Source organism: Solea solea, chromosome 21, assembly GCF_958295425.1.
Source record: "Solea solea chromosome 21, fSolSol10.1, whole genome shotgun sequence".
Classification (NCBI taxonomy): domain Eukaryota; kingdom Metazoa; phylum Chordata; class Actinopteri; order Pleuronectiformes; family Soleidae; genus Solea; species Solea solea.
Window position 1 is genome coordinate 16,756,687 of NC_081154.1, and position 23,677 is coordinate 16,780,363.

Genomic DNA, 23,677 nt, shown 5'->3' on the forward strand with positions numbered 1-23,677 from the left:
AATTATGAAATACTAAGTCATAACTATGAGATACTAAGTCATATTTATTAGATGCTAAGATACTAAGTCATAATTATGAGATACTAAGTCATAACTATGAGATACTAAGTCATATTATGAGATACTAATTCATATTTATGAGATACTAAGTCATAATTATGAGATACTAATATATTAAGTCATAACTATGAGATACTAAGTCATAACTATGAGATAATAAGTCATAATTATGAGATACTAAGTCATAACTATGAGATACTAAGTCATAATTATGAAATACTAAGTCATATTTATGAGATACTAAGTCATATTTATGAGATACTAATTCATAATTATGAGATACTAAGATATTAAGTCATAACTATGATATACTAAGTCATAATTATGAGATACTAAGTCATAACTATGAGATACTAAGTCATAATTATGAAATATTGTCATAACTATGAGATACTAAGTCATAATTATGCAATATTAAGTCATAATTACGAGATACTAATTCATAATTATGAGATACTAAGTCATATTTATGAGATTCTAAGTCATAATTATTATATGCTAAGATACTAAGTCATAATTATGAAATACTAAGTCATAACTATGAGATACTAAGTCATATGTATGAGATACTAAGTCATAATTATTAGATGCTAAGATACTAGGTCATAACTATGAGATACTAAGTCATATTTATTAGATTCTAAGTCATAATTATGAGATACTAATATATTAAGTCATAACTATGAGATACTAAGTCATAACTATGAGATAATAAGTCATAATTATGAGATACTAAGTCATAACTATGAGATACTAAGTCATAATTATGAAATACTAAGTCATATTTATGAGATACTAAGTCATATTTATGAGATACTAATTCATAATTATGAGATACTAAGATATTAAGTCATAACTATGATATACTAAGTCATAATTATGAGATACTAAGTCATAACTATGAGATACTAAGTCATAATTATGAAATATTGTCATAACTATGAGATACTAAGTCATAATTATGCAATATTAAGTCATAATTACGAGATACTAATTCATAATTATGAGATACTAAGTCATATTTATGAGATTCTAAGTCATAATTATTATATGCTAAGATACTAAGTCATAATTATGAAATACTAAGTCATAACTATGAGATACTAAGTCATATGTATGAGATACTAAGTCATAATTATTAGATGCTAAGATACTAGGTCATAACTATGAGATACTAAGTCATATTTATTAGATACTAAGTCATAATTATGAAATACTAAGTCATAACTATGAGATACTAAGTCATATGTATGAGATACTAAGTCATAATTATTATATGCTAAGATACTAAGTCATAATTATGAAATACTAAGTCATAATTATGAAATACTAAGTCATAACTATGAGATACTAAGTCATATGTATGAGATACTAAGTCATAATTATTATATGCTAAGATACAAAGTCATAATTATGAAATACTAAGTCATAACTATGAGATACTAAGTCATATGTATGAGATACTAAGTCATAATTATTAGATGCTAAGATACTAAGTCATAATTATGAAATACTAAGTCATAACTATGAGATATTAAGTCATATGTATGAGATACTAAGTCATAATTATTAGATGCTAAGATACTATGTCATAATTATGAAATACTAAGTCATATTTATGAGATACTAAGTCATAACTATGAGATACTAAGTCATTTTTCCTGTTTCTTCCCTTTCTGTATTCACCTAATCAGGTAAGAACATCAAAGCGAGCAAACAATGCATCAAAGACATCAGCCATAAAAAACTATTTCATTTTTCCTTATCTTACTTTTAAATGTGTTTCCCATCATCCCAGTGATAAAAACGCTGTTCCTGCTCTGTAATCTGCTTTTGAAAGTGTAGGTTACCTGTGGTGATGGATGGCTATTTGGTTCCCCCTAGTGTTACTGCAGTGGACATAAATCTGAGCTGTGTTGATGGCTCAACCACAGTACAGTGCACTCACTTACTAGCGTTAGAGTCAAGTTCACACAAACTATACGGTGATCAGGCCCGGCCCAAGACTTTTTGGGACCCTAAGCGACATTTGATTTTGGGGCCCTTTATCAATGGCAATAATAAAGCAGTAAATGACATGATGTTTAATTGGAGAATTCTGGGATTGAAGCATACCTTTATCTTGCTCTCTTTTGTCTCTTCACCCTCTTTTTTTCAGCTCCACAGTGATATACACGTCTCTGAGACATTTTGTCTGCTCCTCTCTCTCGCCAATTACATTCACTGATGAGCACAGTGTGCAAATACACATGAATGTCATGGTTGTGACTACCACTAAATTAATTGTATCTCTTTATAAAAGCCAGTAAATTGCATCATTTTAACTGCAACTGGTAAGAATTCAAAACTCCCCATAACAATAGTGGAAAACATCTACATACCATTTTTCAATACAATTTTTATTAAAATTTTAATCCTTTAGCATGGCCACCTCTTCTCCACTAACTAAACACACAGCTTGGCTTCAAAATAAAAACATGCAATTCCAATTAACTTGATGTGGGCTGGTATCATGCTTCTTGATGATAACTTGATGTGTTATCATCATGCACAAACAATAAAATAAAATAAGATTAAATAAAATAAGATTAAATTAAAATAAATTAAATTAAATTAAATTAAATTTAAAAAAAGATAATGAAATGCTCTAGGGGCGCCATCTGGAGGTCACGGGTTCCCAGGTATTCGCTTAGTTTCGCTTATGCTCATCCTCTTCATCATTATCATACATTTTTTTGATACAGCACTTAAAAATGTACGGAGCTCCAGAAAAGATGGCCAGGAAATAGGCATAACGTGTGCACGAAATACTGATTAATAATATTAATATCATTGCCATGAATTACCTCGAGAGCTGCGTAAGCAAAAATGGGTGCAAGAGGTACTGAAGCTGCACGATGCACAGAGACCGTGTGTGATTGAGTTTCAGTTAAGGTTGGGAATGAGAAACAAAGATATGCTCAAAAGCCTGGCATTGCAAGGAATCATTATTGCTGAAGTTAACTTAGAAAGATATTCACAGATTCTAACTTCCACAATCAATAACATTGAAAACAACCAATAAATATACCTCAATATACTGTATACACACACATATATGTATATATATATATATATATATATATGTATATATATATATATATATATATATATATATATATATATATATATATATATATAAATATAAAACAAAATTCCCTGTAAGAGAACGGACTAGTTGAAGGGGTTCATTTAATTTTAAACACAGAAGGGTGCACACTGCAATGAAATGTTTTTGTATTTCCATTTGTGAGGTGAAGATGTGGAGTTGAAGTTAAATGAGCTAAAGGGATGTCCAAACGTGTATAGAGACATGATTTTCACAAGGAGTTTACTGTGCTTGTATGTAATCTGTTAATTGTTTACTGTGTATTTCTGTACTTTTGTTTTTGTCTTCTTTGGTCTATTACATATGCCAGGGGTGTGCAACCTTTAGGATTAGGACTACAAGGGATAAGGGATAAGGACTACAATAAGAAAACTGTTAACATTGCATTGCTGTTTAGGCCCAACCTCCTATAAAGTGGAGAAAAAAAATAACCCACTTTGAAATAAATGAAGCAATATTCCAATTGCATTAATTCATGCTTGAGAAAACCAGCCTGGCAGAAACAGGTTCTTCTACTTCTTTATGTACACATTATTTCATGTGTCGGGATTGGCTTCACATATTTCAAACACAAGTGTGTTGAGGCTTTTTAATATTGCGTTTGACAATGACATTGGGTGTGACGCACAACATTTTAAAACACTTTTATTTATCACCCTGATCTCCAAATTAAAACAAAAATAAACTTTTTTTTCTCCAAAGGATGGAAAGGATCTTTATGGTCATTATACAACAACTGGTATTGCACAATGAAATGTTGAGGTCAGATGGAGGGTTGATCAGAGCCGCTGCGACTGAGCGCGCCCGCCACGAGGGACTTACCTGACAGAATGTAACTAACATTCTAACGTGTTAGACCAGACCAGGAATTGAACCCAGCACCTTCTTGCTGTGACACAACAGTGCTAACCACTGCCCCACCATGTCGCAAAGCTACTCGGAGCCAGTGCAGTGGGGCTGAAGGGCCACATGTGGCTGTAGAGCAACAGTTTGACCCCTGACCTATACTGTTAAAAGTAAAGCTGTATGATTAATTCATTTTGGTTGAGTTTTGGAAAAGGGGTAGGAAGATTTTTTTTACTTCAGCCCATTCCTATCCTCCACGTGTGATTCAAGGTCTGAAAGTGCAGCCACTCGCTTTCTTTGTTTTCTTTACTTTTGTTTATTGTTTGCATGTTTGAAATAAAGATTCCATTGATTGAGTTAATTGCTTGACTGCTATTTTATTTGTTTTATTTCGCCTTGAGTATTTGTTTTATTATTATTAGTAGTATTATTATTATTAGTGTTGTATTTACAGAATCTGTCATTTTATATGAACGCTATTTTGAAAAGAAAATTAAAACCTCGACAGCCTTCGCCTGTCTCCTCTCACGACCCGTCCGTCTGCTACACCCATAATCCCCCGCGCCAGGACAAGATGGAAGAAAGCAGCGGCCGCTGGAGAACAATGTTTTGGCAATAAAACCTCGAAACGGCGACTACGGAGACAATACAGGCACGCTTGAGACCAACTGCGGTCATGTGTAGGTGAGTGAGGAGCTAAGGTGACTTTTTATTCGTGGTGAGCGCTCGGCTTTTGTTGGGAATCAGGCGACGGAGTCGTGTTGCTCGGCGCAAACGGGAGATGTAACGAGAGGCAGCATCATTGTTTCTATTGCATGGGCCGTAATGCGGGTTTTCATTCCGGGCAGCTAGCGGCTAGCTACAAAGCTAGCTCGTGGCACATTGATTGTTATGAACACAAGCGCTCACGGAGCTCACCGTTTTATTTAAACCCACCACTGGACCTGGAGCCGATATGTGCCGTAATAGCCGGGGAATGTTTTGCTTGCTCGGTATGTTGGTGGGCGATGTGCGGTGGTTATTTCAGCTAAAGTTAGCTATCAATAAATAGAGCGCCAGCGTTGCTTCCAGCTCAGACAGATTTGATTTCACGAGCGTCATCAAAGCTTGGGAACCGGAGAATGAGCGATTCATGCCACTGACCTGACCTCGAAGCTAATGTGCTGTTTAAAACCAAACACTCTTTCGCTAGTTTACTTTTTATTTCAATTATTCAAATGTACCGCTGTAGCATACTCCCACGCATGTAGTATTGCCGTTTGAGTGTGCATCATATGCGTCATAATCAAACCCGTGGATTTTGTTTTAGCGTTAGCTAGCTTGATAGCAACATTGTGTACAATGCTAAACGCTCCCTTACATCGGTGAAATGAATCTAATTTAATACGTCCTTGTTAAAATATGCCGTTTATTTTGACCACACAGTAACGCTAGTTGGTGTTATTTTGTTATGGTGAGTAAATGAGGTCTGTAAGACTTTTGAAATCATTGTTTGGAACGAGGACGTGGAGATATAGTTGATTGTCTCGGTGTGGCTAGTCGGTTAGCTAAGCATGCTAACTATTATGCATCACAAAAGCTCATCCGCTTTCTGTTGAATTGAGTGTGGCGCAGCCAAATGGTCGGCAGGTCTAGACTAAACAATAAACTCACACTGTAGTCGTTGCTCTGTTCTTCGTTTCTACACTGCCGGTCCCGAACTCATTAAAATGTCTCGCTGCATTTGACCTACATGTCGTTTGTTTTAGACAAGTGTAGTCTACCGGTTAATGTGTCTATATATGAAAAGATGCCCTCAGCGTTTAGCGTTTAGCGTTCACATTGGGTTGTTAACCAGAAATGGCAAGTGGTGTTTTCCAAGATGAATCGAAGAGGTTGAACACTAAAAGCATTTGCATGAGAAGCTATATTGCAATTTTTTTAAGATGTTGGTCATAATCCAAATTGGTGCAAACTGTCCCAATTACAACAATACAACTGCAGAGTTGGTTTATGTGGAAAACCTGGTACAGTATGTATTTGAATGTATCGCAAAATAGGTTAAAAGAAAACGGGAGTTGGTGTGTTTACATTTACTGTTATGAAGGGAAGACTGGAATCTAGTTCCCAGAAATAAGCTGCAGATAGTGTGAAATTTAAAGTCAGAGTCACCAAACAATTGATGATGAATTGAATATAACAGACTGATAGAAACCCACCTATAGCTGTATATGAATGTTTTAAAGGGACAGATTTCTGACCTCAGAAGATATTGATTGTTCAAGTCTCTCACATTTTTATGATGGACTAATTTTTCATAGCACATCAGCTTTGGCAGGTAATTTACTTTAACTGTTCAGAAAGTCTTGCATGATAGCATTCAGAAGACAATCACCTTCAGATTTTGAAAAATGAGAAAACTATTGAGTTGTGCCTTTATGGTCTGTCTTATACAATGAATCAGTAACATTGTGATTCCAAAATAAATGTATGTTTGTTTTATTGGTAATTTATTTTAACTTATTATATAGTAGGCATTTGTGCAAAAACCTAATTAATCCAGGAATGTAAATAAATAACCAGAAAACATATTACAGGAGATGAGATGTTACAACAATGTTGGATTGCAAACTTCTTCCTGTTTGTAAACATAACACTAATATGACTTTTTTTTGCTTTCAGGATATTCTCCTGCTGCATTTCTCTGTAGATTTATTGCCCTCCTTCTCCCCCTGCACAAAGCAAAAACACGATCATGAGTATTATCCAGGACAAATTAGGCAATGAGTTTTTGCGCAACGGCGGCATGGACCCCAATTTTGCACCAGGCATGCTCATGTTCAGCCACCTGCCGCCCGTCACCAGCTTCACGCGGCTTGCCTCCCAGTCCGTCATGGGCGAACTCCCCCAGGAGATGATCCTCAAGAAAGAACGTGACTCCCCTCCAGACCACCAGGGCGCCGCTGCTGTGAACACGGGGGGCTTCCTCCACAGCATGGGCATAAAGCAGGAGCGGCTAACTGAGCTGGATTACCGCATGCCCCTCTACGGTGGGGGTGGAGGAGTCGGGGTAAACTGTACTGGAGGAGGCGCGGGGAAGAGTGGCACTGACATGGTGGACATGTCTTTCGGCAACCACCACCAAAACCACCAAAACCACCAGAGCATGCTCCTGCATGACCTGAGCCTCAGCAATGTTCGGAGCATGGAAGAACCTGTGAGTTTGCTTGATGTTGTCTCAACTCTTACATTGTGTAGCTGTAAATTTTAGACTTGAATGATATGGCCACAATATTGACAATATTTTAACAGATATCATTCATCTCAGAATTTCCTCATAATGCTGTTTTGGCTCCCATCATTATTGCAGTCTCTTTTAATTTGGTCAGTCTCTTATCAGACGGGAATTGCAATGTACAGGCTTTGGTTTTATAGACTGTTTGATCTTGCAGCTGCCTCTTTCTGCCAAGTTATACATCATCTGCTATTGTTGTCCTTAGATTCCTGGAAGACCAGGTAAAGAGCCAAAAGAATCATCAGGTAGAAGAGGGCGGAGGAACAATGGGGACGGACAGGGAGGCAAAGCACGAAAGAAACGCGACGCTTCAAAGGTTAATTTCTCTTTTTTTTCCCATTGTTTCCTTTATTAAGACTGAAAAATGTGATCTGCACACATGAATGATCTTAAGAAAATGAAATGCCCTTGCCTTTAAATTACTTTGAACAGTGCTAATGTGCCGGGGTCAAGTCAACAAAACTTTTATGTACACATCTTGCAGGCCATGATGTTGGATGCAGATGGAGCCTGTTTGTCCCCAAACTCGAAACCACATATCTGTGAGCACTGTAACGCTGCCTTCCGCAGCTCCTACCACTTGCGAAGACACGTGCTCATACACACAGGTAAGAGACTTTCGCTGCTTGACAGTGCCTTGCTTTTTTCTTGACGCTGTTAAAGGTTGATAAGCAATACAAACTCTGAAAATCAGTTTTTGAGTTGGTGTCAGGTGCTTACATGTTATGATAAATCAGACAGGTATTGTTATTGTGTTTCCTTGTTTCCTCCATTTTATGCTTCCAAAGTCTGACAAGGGAAATTAAGATAACATAACAGACACAAGTTAAAAATGACGGTGACTCCACCATCTAATCTCCCATTCACCATGAGGGCCTAAGACTACTACAAAAAAACCAGACAATTACTGAAACCAGGTGTGAGTCAGTGATGACTCGTGTATTTCCAGGCATATTAGTCACTCCCTATGCTGGGAAATTCCCACATGGTTCTTTGATTTGCACTTGTAAACAAGGAACATTCAGACTTTTGCACACTTGATTTATTTAAGTCCTCATTTGTAAGAAACCCATTTAATTTAAATTAATTGTATGTCAAGTCTGTGGAGTCAAGTGTATTGGTATAATAATGTGCTTTGGAAATAAGTGGATCTTTAGTAAAACATTTTTCTACAACTCATGGTTTTGTCCACAAACCAAAGTTTCCTGTCATAGGGAAGCCAAAAAAACACAGTAAACAGATTAATTGCTTATCAAAATGGTTGGCAGTTCATTAAGTAGGGAATTATTAATAATTCAATTGCAGCTCTTGTTTTATTCATGCTGAAATAGACAACCTACAACAAAAGGTCTATGCACAGTGTAATGCTGATAGAAAAACACCACCATCCACTTTTATTTTGATCCCCTGTACCATCTTTTTTATGCAGGTTAGAAAAAAACGTCAAATAATTGTTAGTCCATTAAAACCAAACTTAAGATACATGTAAACATGTTAGTCTGACTGAAATGGAACTAAATCGAAGGCACTTTCACAAAGTCAGACTAATGACGCTTTTCCACTACTGGTACCAGCACAGCAAGGTACATGTGACCCTGACCCAGGGTAAAGAAGAAAATGGTGAGGAAAAACTCTGCAAAATCCAGAGCAGTATATTTTTTGACACATTTATGCTCAGTCACCTTAAAGGGCAAACTGTTTTGAACTTATTGGATGGTAGAAAGGTGCAGACCACCCAAAGGTGTTATGGCCTGTGATAAAGCAGGTCTGCTGAAAAAGGTAGTAGTAGTAGTCCAATTAATGGCGTAGTCGAGCTAAAACCTGTAGCCACTGCATTAGTGACATAAATATTGTGTGTTGCCTTCTTTCCACATTTTTCCACATTTTCCATTCTCACAAGAGAAGGTTTATTACAGAATACTTGACGTTGCTTGTCATTTTAAACATAAAGTGGACACAATTAAGTGATGGACTGGGCAAATATTAATGTGATATGGGGATGGTTGTACTTTTGATCGGACAGGTGAGAGGCCTTTCCGGTGCAGCCAGTGTAACATGAGCTTCATTCAGAAGTACCTGCTCCAGCGACACGAAAAGATCCACAGTGGTGAGTTTCTGGTGTTTAGTCAAGTATTCGGTGTCTTTTCTCCTCCATAGAAACTCAATTGGAGTAACTGCTGTATTTTGCAGGAGAGAAGCCTTTCAGCTGTGACCAGTGTAACATGCGCTTTATCCAGAAGTACCATATGGAGCGGCACAAAAGGACACACAGTGGCGAGAAGCCATATCGCTGTGATACATGCCAACAAGTAAGCAACTTTTAGTTTGATAACCAAGTTGTGTTCACCTTAGAATATTTTCCTCTTTTGTATAATTTTGATGTTTTTAAGTTGGTCCTTTTTTATGAGTGTGGTCCCCAAACCTATTGAAAGACTCAACTCAATGAAACCTATGTTAGCTTAAGTGTACAATATTTTAATATTATGTTTGCCATTTATCTTTCCTGACCGGAACCTGCTGTTTACACCGAAGTCTATCGAGGAAAATAAGCGGTTTTACATCAAAACAAATTCCATGTTCAAATCCTATGTTGAAATTTATCTCGGTGACAAAAAATTGCCAAACAAAGCAGTTCCCGTGTCCTTTCAAACTAAAAGGCACAGGTGATAGAGCAATTTACAAACTTACCCATCCCAATTGAAAAGGCTGTCTAATATAAAAGGTTGTTGTCACAGGGGGGCAAGTTTGGGGCACCCTGCTTTATGGAATAGTGTGTATGAGTGTAATATATTCTCACCATTAGCATGTAAGCAGTTGTAAATACTTTTGTCAAGTCACCCCTCTGCCTTCTTTCAGTTTTTCTCTAGAACAGACCGGTTACTGAAGCACAAACGGACTTGTGGAGAAGCCATAAAGAAGGGCCTAGACCCGAGCATGCTGGAGCTCAGCGAATCCGAGCTTGGCCAGGGCAGCTATTCACTCACTCAGGGAAACTCGAACACCTCTGGACGCAAAAAGGCCAGGTCCAAGAACGGTGAGGGCGGTGAGCGCAAGCGGAAGAAAAATGCCTCTGCATCAGTGGCAGGAGCCTCATCCTCTCGTGGGATGGCCCATGACCTGGGCTTACAGGACTTCAGCATGGAGCACCCCTCAGGCTCGGGCCCTGCCATGCAGGGACGCACACCCAAATTGGTCTTCAAAAAAGCTGGCCGCAAGGGCCTTGATAAGGGCCTCCTCTCTCTGGAAGACGATGCTGATGAACAAAAACTGTTGGGCCAGAAGCCTGGCTCAATGGATCATGTGGAGAGTTCTGGTCTCGACAATATGGGTCTACTCCACGGAGCCGGGGGCAACAAGCAGGGGCCCACCACCAGCAGCAACTACGATGATGCAATGCAGTTTGTGAAAAAGCGGCGCTACCTCCATGCTGTTAACAATGACTATGGAGCCGGCCCCCTGCACATGGCAAACCAGGGCAACAGTGTCATCCAGGTTTCCCTCGGGCCAGAGCCCACACTGGCCATGCTGGACTCGTCTCCTTTGGAGCTCAAGCACGACAAGTCTGGCATTCCAGATGAGGTACTGCAAAGCCTGCTAGAACATTATAGCCATAAACCAGAAGGGTCACACCACCATGACGTGACTTTTGACCTGCCTGACCACCCACACCATGTTGACCTCCAACCAGCAGCCCCTGTTACCCCAGAGTTGGAGGACGACTCGCCTAACGGCGGCGATAAGACAGTCGTGATGAGCGAGTACTCGAAATTTCTCCTGCAGGCTCTGGAGCGCACCAGCCATAGTGGACCCTTCCCTACCCTTGGCCACACTGGGCCTTTCCCACTCTTGTCCAGCAGCTCCAGTCCCACAGGACCCCTGTTCTCTGACAAACACGTGTACTCCACATCGCCACTGGACTGTGGCTACCCGCCTGCTGTGTCTTCCCCGCTGCCCATCGCCGCCGTTCCCTCATCGACCTCCTCCTCGAACTCCTCAAAGTCCCACTATGGCATGCTGGTGGGCTCTCCCTCTCAGGCAGGCTACCATATCACCTTGGAATCCACCAGTCACCAGCAGCTAACTCCATCTCAGGAGTTGACCGAGCAGTTGGAGAAGCAGCACTCCCCTGGCACCTACAACCTCCCTCCCCAGGACCTGACCACCCAGGCAGATGGTTCCAAGGGGCAGCCACCCAAGGTTGGAGGAAGCGCTGCACCCACCAACGGCTCCAGCTACCCCGATCTGTCCTCGCTGAACCCCCCTAAAGAAACCACGTACCAGATCGAGAACTTTGCCCAGGCCTTTGGCTCCCAGTTCAAATCAGGGCGGCGGACCCCTCTGGGCTACGGCAGCGATCCTGCAGCAGAGGTCGACCACCGATTAAGAACTTCAGTGTCAGAATTCTCAGGGTATACCAGTTTGTTAGCTGACGTCAGTGCGCCAGTGAGTACAGGATCAAAAACCCCGACAAGCCAAAGTTTCAGATAAGGGTCAAACAAGGTGAATAGAGTAGGGGACTGTTCTGTTACTGTTCAGTCTCACTACGTCATCCTAATTTTGTTCTTGTAGCAAAGTTTTGTTTTTTAAACACTGCCATTAATGTTGATACAAAAATGACCAGGGAGGGTCTTCCATGGCCTCAAATGCAATTTTTTTTAAACTATTCTCATTTTTAAAATGTATTTAGTCGCTTAATTTTTAGTAGTGAATTTTTTGACATGAACATACCGTAGATTTAAATGTAATTTAAAAAAAAAAAAGAAAAAAACATTTAGAGGGTAGCTATAAACTTGCTTGGTTTTCTTTATTTTCTCTTCCTTCTATCCTGAACTCTTGTGTTTTACCAATCATCAAACCATTAATTGTAAAGTAATAATGAAATAATGTTGATACGTTCAATAATAATACAAGTTGTGGCAGGGAAAGGCCCAGAATTCAAATGGCAAAAAAGTATATATTGTCTGTTACAAGAAACATTTTTAACTCAGGAAAATAGGCAAAATTGTGTAATAAGACTATGTATTATGAGATGCAATTAGCACAGTTTTTACAGGTGTATTTTGAGAGTAGAAAGCTTTGATTTTTATTTTTGTGTGTTTTTTAAAAGAAATTCAAAAGAACAGCAAATTACAATACTTGATGTTTGGTTCTCTACTGCGAGCAGCTTTTGTCAAGATAATGGTACTGTTGTGTTCACGCGAGGACATCCACATTTCTTTCGAGAGTCACGGACATAAAACGAGGTAGTTGAACATAACGGATTGTTTTATCGACACACACTTTCACACAGTGATGGGCAGCTAAGTCCGTCTTACCGTGCACTCCTCTCACGCCCACCAGCGGCCAGTAGATAAATGCTGTGTTTCCTTCGTTGTACGGTTTGGGCTGGTACAGTAGGTATGGTGTGAAACAAACCCTCAATCAGGCTTGCATTTTAAATGAGAACAGCATCGCATGACGTACCACTGCGACAACAAAGGCATGCGACACAAAAGACAACATTGGAGGACATCCAGCAGCTTTTTTTTTTCTCCTGCTGGGTTTGTGGCATCCATGGGATATTTGCACCGATCGTAAGGGAGGGCCATTTTTATTTTGCCCAATTAGACTGTCGTGGGTGGAGCTGGTCTAGCTCCTCCCTGACTGTACCATTTTACTCTGGTATCCCGAGGGAAGGGTGGAAAGGTTAGAGATGGTTATTTTGGTACAATTTCTAATGGAAACGCCAAAAATATGTACTGTACTGTACCGAAACAAACCGCTCCACTCTGTGGAAACACGGCTTAAAAACAGCAGGTCCTCAAAGTCCTCGTAGTGAGCGTTGTGGCTGCTGCAGCATGCAATGAACAAAATATCTGTGATCGGTTTATCGCAGTGTGGTTGAAGTAAATTAAAAAAAAAAACAAGTCACCACTTATCTGCTCCACTCCTTGCCGTTCCTTTTTTGTGTCAATGGAATCAAACAAGCACTTTGTTAAAGAAAAAAAAAAGAAAAAAAACAAACAATGAAACAAATCATTGGTAACAACCCATTCAATTTGCATACGTGATACATGAGTATTATGCTAATGATCATTAATATTATTTTAAGAGGAGAAAACTGTGAATGGGGGGAGGGAGGTTGGTTGGGTGGGTGATGGGGGGGGGGTGCGGGGTGGGAGGGCTGGATAATTGTCTGATAGGTTTTGATAGGGCTTGACTAGGCATGATGACGGGCATTTAATGTATTGTTTGTTTTTCAATGATAGAACAGGGGAAGGGCTCAGGGGGAATGCTTTTTCTTACGGTTTGCCGGGTGATGTAAAAAGATTTTTTTTTCTTTTTTGCCATAATTTTGTTATACAATATTTTGAGAGTACCTCTTTGTATTTAAGTGTTTCGAGAGACGGGCTGACATGCTGGAACCCCTATATCTTTAATCCCCCTGGATGTGTCGGATGCATACCCAAAACACCCTTTTATTTATTCTCCACCAGCCACAACAAAACCCAGTGGCAGGCATGTTATCACCGGACCTACACACCCGACCCCCCCGCCCCTTTCCTTATTCCCTTATAACCCCATGTTTTTAATCATTTTCAAGAACCAGCATCAACAAAAACATGTTCAAACCTGAAAAGCTGAGTTGTACCGATCTCCGCTTCCCAAAAAATGGAGCCCTGCACTCACAAGAATAAACAATGGCCTTCTTTGTCTTCCGTGGCTCGAGCCATTCTGTCCCGGCAGCCAGGGTTGATATTTAATTTAGTTGATTTCCTGTGAGCCCCCCTTCCTTTCCTCCCCCCTTTCCTATGTCTGTGAGCTCCACCGCCGCCAAGAGACTTTGAAGCTGCTCACATCACAGGGAACAAAGACTGACCAGCCACATCACTCCAAACACACTATGCTTTTAAAGGAGAGAAGAAAAAAAAGACAATAAGATTGACCTAAATATACCTCATATCACTAAAGAGTAAGAAAGCAGGGACACGCGTTTCATGTATGTAGTGGAAATATTTGTAGTATAGGTTCGACATATTGTATAATCATTTAACACTGACTGTGTTTACAATTATTGAGCAGATGACTCAAAATGCAAATGTATTTTTTTTTTCTGTACAAAAACCATCCACGCCAAGCAGTGTTGCATTCTAGATGCCTCATAGATCATTCATTCTTCTCATGTTATATCCCTTATTTTTGTTACTTGCCATAATGTGTTTTGATATGATCTCTAGAAGGATATTGTTTACAAAAATGTACAAAAACACTAAAAATGTGTGTTCTCAATGTTTTTTTTTGTTTGTTTTTTTTGTTTTTTTTCTTGAGTTTTTCCTCCAGTATGCATGATAAGACATTTTTGTATGGCTTTTTTCCCCCCTTGTCACCTCAATACCAAATTTTGTAGCAGAAGCCTCCCCATTCCTTTGTCTTATTTGTTCTAGACCCCTTGTGATATGATTTCCCAGGCTGTACCTGTTATTGAGATGATGAACGGATTAGAGAAGCCAATAAAAACTTTTTGTTACAAAAGAAATGGAAACTACACAGTGTTTGCTTTTGTCAAAGCACTAAATCTCCCGGGAAGACTGTTTCCAGAGTTCATGAGTCAAGTCTGGGGGTAGGATATAAGGGTGAGTTCCATTTGTAAGGATTTTCAACTCCGATCAACCTCACTAACCTTGACATGGAATTAAAAGATGGCTGCCACTACAGGAACACTGCTTCTTTTAGCACTTCTGCAGTATTTGTTTCACAGTAAATCAGTCTTATACATAGTACTGTTTAATTGTTAACTGTAGACCTGTTGCTGCTGTGTTTGAGTGCATAAAAAACATTTACAGCAAACTAGTATTGGTAATAATGGCTAACGATGTCTATCCTGAGACAGGTTTGCGTTTCCAGCTCTTCACCTGGAATGCTGTGAGCTGTGGGGTGACATGACTCCCAGTTCCGAGTTCTGATGTAAATGGAATGCAGCATTGTAAATAGAGATGTTCTGATACCATTTTTTCCCTCCTGATACCGATTCCGATACTTGTGCTGTGGGTATTGGCCGATACAGAGTACCGATACCGATACCAATGTGTTATAAAAGAAAATATATCATACTACGCCTGCATGACTGTGTTATGATTATCATTGGTGGTAAGGTTTGGCTTAAGTTAAACCCTCTGTAAAACATGAACGAATACAGCAAATGGACACCATTTATTTTTACCAGTGATATGTTATTTCGTTTTTCAGCTTGTACGTTTGTTTTGACTCTGGTCCAAACACCGCAGCACTGGCAGAGCTTCATGTTTCCATGACGACTGACTGGAAAAGGACGCGCGCAACATAATTTTTACATGACTCCAGATTGTTAAAATGAGTCTCTGAAGTAACGCTAAACTTTGAAAACAGAGGCATACATACGCAGGACACAGGTACGCTGGTGAGTTGTAGCGCTGCTCTTTACGATTAATTAACGGCCGCTCCAGTTTGACTGTAGGCGCGCTAACGGAGCTAGCGCAGCTAACAACGCTAACGGAGCTAACTGGTAAATACTGCCAAACCGCCGACATGATGAGCTAACGTTAGCTCCTTGTCTACAGGTGTCAGGCGAAGAAGAACCGCGTCAGAGCTAACGGAGCTCTAATACATTACGTGGTATCGGATCGGTGCATGGACTACAGTACTCGCCGATACCGATGCCCACATTTTCGGCAGTATCGGAGGCATTTCCGATACTGGTATCGGAATCGGAACAACTCTAATTGTAAAGGCCCTGGTATACGTCCGTGCACATGCCGAAGTGTGAGTCGCTGGTATACTTGCGCTTCAGGGTCCTGTAGTATCTGACTTCACCGCCAGGTGGCGATACAAGGAAATAGGACGCTTTCCTACCAAAGAAGAAGAGAACGATGCTATAGCTCCCTCGGACACGTCTGGTTTGAGCGGCGTTGGGGTGTCAGGCAGGTCGAGGCTCGGTGACCTTGGCGACTAGTTCTTGTCAAAAAAAAATGTTCTGCTTGGTGAGCGGGGCTCATTCTCCACCTACCTGAGAGGCGGAAGTTCCGTTTTAAACTGTCCGTGTTGGTCTGCGTGTGCTGTGCACAGAAGTATACCACGGCCTTAAGGCTTGCGTACATACGACTTGTTCTATGGCTACAAAAATTGATCATGTGGTCATGCACCTATACAAACATCCTTAGAGCCAGGTCATACTTAAAGCATTCCTGTGCCAGGGGGAGCAGCTTCAGATTTCTGCAGGCATGTACAGGCCCTCAAACGATGATCCGGGGAATTTCCCACAGACTTCTTTTGTGTTCCTTGTATACTTCCAGTGCTGACTTGCACCTGTGTGTCGATACTTGTGAACGTCCTCATATGACCTAAAGCAAGTTTCCATAGTTACCGTCTTCTTTGTCGTCTGTTTTTTTTTTTTAACCAAAAGAGGAGCATGCCACCAAATGGACTGGAAAAGTTCTATGCTACAAGGAATCAAGTCAACCTTATTTTTAGAGCACATTTAAAAACAACCAAGGTTGACCAAAGACTAAAGAGTTAAAGGCACAGCAACATAAAGGATATAAGACAAAATCAATAATAAGACAATAAAAAGGTAAAATCTAGACCCTTGCAGGATCAAACTGGAAATGTGTGCACATTTTTGTGGGGCAGATGAAAAAATGTTCGTCTCCCAGATCGTAGCAGACCTCTAAACGCTCTCGCGCTAAATGTACAACCCGGCCCTGATGAGTAGAACATGCAATTCCTACCGTTAAACCTTCAGAAATGTCTCTCATTAGGTATTAGGCATGCCATTTTCCATTTCTACATAACACCTCCTCCTTTTTTAAGGATGGTAAACTATCCTGAGTCAAATCACGATATCAAGCGTGACACGAGTAAATGTGTGCGTGATGTTATTTCAAGCATATACACACAACTCTTAAATTGAATGTTGGGAAAAATTCTACAAAGTTGTTGAAAAAATCCCATGCCCCTTCTGTGGGTCCCGACCCAGTCTTTGGGAACCGCTGCTGTAATGCAATAATGAGAAGTAAAAGATATGGTTTATACATGGCGATTTTTGTCATTCTTTGTGTGGTCTTTAGTGGTAAGAAGCACCGCCCCCTGTAGCTGCCTGCAGGGGGCGGTGCTTAGGAGAAGCACAGGTGTGAGCAATTACTGATTAACACCAGGTAGATGTGTGGCAAAGTGTCTGCAGGTAAGATATCTGCGTTAAAAGACCATTAACGTTTGTAGTGTGCCTCTGTCTGAGTTGTTTCAAACTTACTGTCTGTTTCTTGACTCAGTCCAGATCTTTAAAACCCATTTAAAGTTTTATTTTGACATATTGGTCGATCAGAATGTGCTCCCCTTACTATTATTGATTATCATGCAACAGTACTTTGTAAGTAATCATTTTTTGGGCCAAGAATCCACGCTGATCCTCCATTATTTACTTTGAATAGTAATGGTAGCATTGCATTTAATTATAAGTGTCATTCAAAAGGTCTTCAAAATTCCTAAATTTGATTTGGATAACCCTGGCAGTATACCAGTGTTGTAATGTAACAACACAAATACAAATACAAATACTTTGTTACTGTAGTCGACAGTTACTGTAAGTAGAATGTTCACATATCTGTACTTTACTTTGTTATTTATATTTCTAACAACCTGAAGTGCAAATCACAACAAAACAGAAACGACATTAACAAATTAGCCGACATTAACAAAAGAGAACCGACATTAACAAAAGAGAAACAACAACAACAACAACAAAACAAAAAAGGTAGACAATGTCATTTCTCTTTTGTTGTTGTGATTTGCACTTCAGGGCCACCGTACAAATGTCCAAACATTGGTACATAATGTATGAATGAACACATGTTGATGTATTTTGGTGTTATTAGGTTATTTATTTCAGGAACCTCAATGTACAGAAAATCAAAGTCTGTAACCAGAGACACAAAAATGGACGACGTTTCAGCTCTGCCTTCTTCCAGGAGAGCGTTCCCATTTTAGCAGTGGGAATGACAGACACCTTCATTCTCATTGAGACATTTTCCTACTTAAAACAACTTAGTTTTGTTTCCATTATATAGACTTTTCTCCTTCTGAGTGTTAATCCACATTACTGTGTTCTCATGTCATGTGTCCACAGGGAGTGTGAGCTGAGCACAGTTGAGGCTCTGCAGCTGCCAGTAGATGGAGCTGTTGACTCATCATCAGCATCCACTGGTAGACGCACAGTCGGTGAGTATTACCGGACATTACCTGACATTTATATAGAGCTTTAATGCTCTATAAACTTAGCAAAAAGCTACATTTATTTCTTCTTTTGTAAGAAATATGTATTTATGTAGCACTTTTCTGAGTTACAATGATTATTTCTGAAGTGCTTTTCTAATAAAACTGATGATAATCTGAGTTAAGAGCTGATTTGAAGTAATAATATTTGATTTAAAGCACTTTTTAAAGTAATGACCTCTGATCGAGCACATTTCTAATAAGGCTAATAATAATCCTAAGTGATGACCTCATTTATGGAGCATGTTTTTGGAAATAAAAATGATCGTTCTTTATCGAGCACTTTGCTCACACTTTTCCAGCACAGCAACAAACGCACAATGTAAACAATTTTGGATGGAGCAGTGTGCACAAAAAACTACAAGTACCCAACTGGACAATTAAGAAGAGTCATGGACAAAATCAGTAAAATGAAAGAAAATACATGTTAAATTAGTGCAGTAAAATTTAGAGAAGCTCTCCAGTCAAAGTATGTTTAACTGGAAAAGAAAATACATGTGAAAGATGTCGCTTTCAGGGGGGAAAGGACAAATACTTGAAACCTGTACCTGAGGGTTCATGTGGCAATGAGGACAGACAATGGCTTCACATTAAAAAATAAAATGAACAAATACCTTTGACGTCTGACCCTAATAGTTTACAATCGGATTACTTTATCAGACTTGTCTGTTATCAGCGGCCTGTCACGTCTCCTAAACTTTGACCATTTGAGTACTTTCATTTCCCTGAAAACTTGCCCTGACACTTGATCAGACAAAGACAAAGACAAGGTAAGACGTAGATGTGTGGCACGTCCTCCAACAGTGAGGCGATCCAAGGCAATATGACCATTTGGCCAAAGACTTCATGGGGCCCTAAGCAAGATTTGATGTTGTGGCCCTTTATCAATGCCAGTAATAAAGTAATCTATGACATGATGTTTCTGGTGGAATTCTGTGATTCAAACATGTTTAATCTTGCCCTCTTGTCCCTGTTCTGTGGGGGCGAGCGTTGTCATCTTGGTGACCAGTATGAGGAGGAGGTGCCAGGCTGTTGTGGCTGTGTATGGTTCTCCCACATGCTACTGAGGCTCCCGTTTGTTCAACGAATACATTCTTAAATTTGCCAGTATACCGATTTAATTTTTTCAAACGACTTTACAGCACACACAGAGATTTATTTTCTATCTTTTCTTTAATATAACATTCTAACAGAAATACAACCAACTTTTCAGTCATGTAATGTCTGTTAAAAGAAATGGAACAGGTTAACATATAAATTCTTCAACCCACACACTCACCTCTGCTGGCTCAATTTAACGAGAATATAATATAAGATATAAGATTTATTGCAAAGAAGCATTGTTACAACAAAAAAATAAAGAAGTTTAGGACATTAAAATAAAAGCAGACATTGTCACCTAATGTTTTAAACAATGGCATAAATGTAAATCATTGTATGCCAAAGGCAGATTCCATGTCCGCATTTAAACTCACCCAACTGTTGGGTCCAGGGCAAGACCATGAGGTGTCTCCAGGTTTTCGGCCACCAGCGTGACCCGGTTCCCTCCATCGAAGTCACACATGTCGATACGCTCCACCATGGCCTCTAAGACATACAGTTTGAAGTTGATCCAGTCCACAGCCAGGTTCTGGACATTGTGGACTGCAGCAGTCAGAATCTCCTTAATGTTGCCCCGATTATAGTCCGCTGAATATACCTGGTAAAAGACGGGGGGAAAAGGGTTGGGATAAAAGGCTTTTCCTCTTAAACTCAAAGTACTGCCATGATGAACACAACTTTAAATGACCTCACCTTTTTGGTGTACGTGTCACTCCAGAAGACGAGGTTACTGTTCCACATCACCACCATTTGTAAAAATTAGTTGTGGCAATCCAGCTGGGAAAACACAAATGCTGCACCTTATAAGTCGATTTTCAAAAACCCGGTAATATTCGTTATAAATATGCATACAATAAAAACACAGAAGACCCATCTAAGTCACCGTTAAAGAGGTATTTCAGGCTGCCAGCCACTTAACAAGTCTATTGCACATTAAGAATATCTAACCGTTTATAGACTTCTCAGACTGGAAGGTTGTGTTGCATTCACTCTGCCAATGTTTTAATTGACAGTAGAGCTGAAATGATTAATCGATTATTAATCGATTACTAAATGAATCGACAACTATTTTGATAATCGAATAATCGGTTTGAAGCTTTTTTCATGATTAAAACAAGATTTCCGATTGTTTACACTTCTTAAATGTGAATATTTTCTTAATTTCTTTGCTCTGGATAACAAAGAAATCATCAAAAGTGAATCATTTTGGTTTGTGGACAAAACAAGACATTTGAGAACATCATCATTTCCAGGTTGAACGCACACCGATCCACATTTTTTAAGGTTGTCTGATATTCTGAACACCAAACGATTATTCGAGAAAATAATCGACAGATTCATCGATTATGAAAATAATCGTTAGTTGCAGCTCTAATTGACAGATTACGCGCACAATAAGCAGAAATGTCATGCATTTTGAACTTATGACAAACCACCCACTAACATTTACGTCGATTTTCGTCTCGTCAACGAAAACTCACACGCGTCTCGTCATGTTTCCGTCATCAAACGTCCATGTTCATTTTCGTCACCGTCTCATAATCGTCATGAAAAAAAGGGGCGTCAACGAAATAAATTTGTCGAAAACAACACTGGTCCTTTGGCTGTTTCATATCTTGTGGTCATGTGAACACAGTGGCACATGACCTGTACAGGCAGTTAAGGTCACATGGCAACATGAACAACAGGACTCGGAAAATCACTGATCTATAAATGAGAACATCAACAATAACGAAAAAAACCTGGATATTCCTCAAGTTCCTTCAAAATCAGTGTATACCTTTGTTATAGATCACTTACCTACACAGGAGCGACTGTCATTGGCTACAGTGAAGCCATCAGGGCAGTAGCAGGAACCTCCTTGAGGCGATGGGTGACAGTGGAACTCACAGCTCAAGGTGGAGCAGCGATCCAGGCCTGTGTGTGTACAAATACACATAATCGTCATGGTTGTCACCACCTGAGCTCGAAGGGAGTAGACCTCACTGCTTCTCAAACGTTTTATACCAAGTACGGCCTGAGAAAATACAGCGCTCTCGAAGTAACGCCAACGTTAAAATACAGTGGTGTAAAAAGACAGAGCTACAGGAGGCAGATTTATCCTCTCATCCTCCTCCTCTTCCTCACATATACTCCACACAAATTAGATTAAGATGGAGCGAGACCAGTCTCACCATCCGGTTTGTATGCTTCTGTGTTTGCAACATTTGGAAAAAGTCCGTCTGATGTTTACTCGTGTGTGTGTGTGTGGCCCCTCACTTTGGTCAGACAGTCTTTTCCTCTTCCTCCGACAACAGTTTTCTATATAATAATGCTATATAAAAATGCCTTGATCTCCGGCTGGTTTTTCCACTGGATGTTATTGCAACAAGACATTTAACCATCACATTTAGGCTAGAAATCCTACATAGCTCTGCTCTAGGACACTAATAACATTCTGTGGCAAGTTCAAGTTACTTTTTAAACCAACACATCTCTTAAATTTGCCATTTTTGTCTGTAGATTAGATGAAAAAAGAACATTTGTGGGGGGCGGGGGAGGCATGTTCCACCTGCTCCACCTTCCCGCCTCATATTCTACTGCTTAGAACAGCTGTTCCCAAACTTTAAGAGTGCTGGGCTCCGATTTTGAAATCTGAAAATCCTCTGAGGTTCACTCCCAAAATCACCCTGAATCACAATTCTGATTCACACAGGAAACTAGGATCAATAATGTCATATATGTTGTTGTTTTCATGTGGACATGGGATGGAAGAATTCACTTCAGATTAATAATTTACAGCGTAATAGTGTAATTATCCATCAACATAAACTCACAATTAACAAATGAATATGGAGTGCAAATAGAGTAATGTTAGGCCTGTATGCTGACCGGCTGAAACTGGATCCTCACGCATCAACAGCATTTTAAAACTTAATTACAAAACTGAAAATGATGACAACTCTGACATCAACTCAGACAACTGCTGTTCACTGGATGTTTAAGATCAGCAGTTTCTGGGAAAACTGGTAAAAAGAGAAATCACCTTTCTTCATTCTGATGCTCAGCATGTGCAACAGTGTTTGGCAACTTTCTTTGTTTTTAAAGTGCTATTATAGCTAACCTTTGACCTTGATAAGGATATGTGATCATAGGCAATGTTGTGCATGTTGCTATGGAGTGCAGGAGTGTTCTTCTTTATGACCACATGACCACAATCAGTTCTAAAAAAAAAACTTATTACGTGACTTCACGGCAATATTACGTGGATTCTTTTGTTTTTTTCAGGTTTGCACTGTGCACTGATCGAGAAAACTGAACACTAAAATCAAATAAACATACATTTGTATGAGTATGAGTAGTTTTCTGACTCTGAAATTACGGATGGAGTCGCTCATAATAAAAAAAGAGGGACATTGAGGACATTCCTTGTCAGTCATTTAGGAATGGTATAATAATAATAGCAATTTTACCTTTTTATTTATTCATTTTGCAACAAGTTTAACACGAACAGTTTCTCTTTAGGTCCGGTTAAATCAGCACACAACACTATAGAGCACAATTTGAACTCAACAGGGCCAGACCAGTGAAATAATTGCATAATAACCAATAAACAACAAGAACTCCACATTTTTCCCAGTTGTTTTACGTTTAATGAAGTACATACATATATATATATATATTTTTTTTTTTTTACAAAACATAGCATTTCTTAAGGAAAATAAGTGCAATTTCAGAAATATTATGCCTAAATTTACCATTTACACATGTGCATTACAACCTACAGATCACAGTGGATGTAAAAAGGCACAAACATTTAGTCACAGGTAATCTGGAAGTGAAAAATATAGCCTTTCCCATTACGATAAGATTCGAATTAATTACAAATTCACCTGGGGGGCCGGTTCTGGCCCTCGGGCCGTATGTTTGACACCAGTGCTATAGAGGTAAGAATACGTAACCCTAATCTATAAACTCCTTATGAT

General features: G+C 39.5%; 2 protein-coding genes across 5 annotated transcripts; one reads left to right on the plus strand and one right to left on the minus strand.

Annotated features, from left to right (window-relative positions):
• Positions 1-4,593: 4,593 nt before the first annotated feature.
• Positions 4,594-13,244, plus strand: znf281b (zinc finger protein 281b). 4 transcript variants are annotated; one of them, XM_058621091.1, is made up of 7 exons: positions 4,594-4,738; positions 6,716-7,250; positions 7,534-7,644; positions 7,813-7,936; positions 9,352-9,435; positions 9,519-9,637; positions 10,185-13,244. In XM_058621091.1, the coding sequence occupies exons 2-7, from the start codon at positions 6,789-6,791 to the stop codon at positions 11,814-11,816; spliced, it is 2,532 nt and encodes an 843-aa protein (XP_058477074.1). In that variant the 5' UTR covers positions 4,594-4,738; positions 6,716-6,788; the 3' UTR covers positions 11,817-13,244. The 4 variants fall into 4 exon arrangements, with proteins under 4 accessions (XP_058477074.1, XP_058477071.1, XP_058477072.1 ...); XM_058621088.1 differs by having other exon boundaries at positions 7,813-7,935; positions 9,342-9,435; XM_058621089.1 differs by lacking the exon at positions 4,594-4,738 and adding an exon at positions 4,939-5,046 and having other exon boundaries at positions 7,813-7,935; positions 9,342-9,435.
• Positions 13,245-20,079: 6,835 nt separating this feature from the next.
• Positions 20,080-20,462, minus strand: LOC131448856 (low-density lipoprotein receptor-related protein 2-like). The gene is made up of 2 exons (XM_058621643.1): positions 20,406-20,462; positions 20,080-20,310 (listed from the first exon to the last, which is right to left on the minus strand). Exons 1-2 carry the CDS (start codon positions 20,460-20,462, stop codon positions 20,083-20,085), a joined length of 285 nt encoding a protein of 94 aa, XP_058477626.1. The 3' UTR covers positions 20,080-20,082.
• Between the last annotated feature and the right edge of the window lie 3,215 nt (positions 20,463-23,677).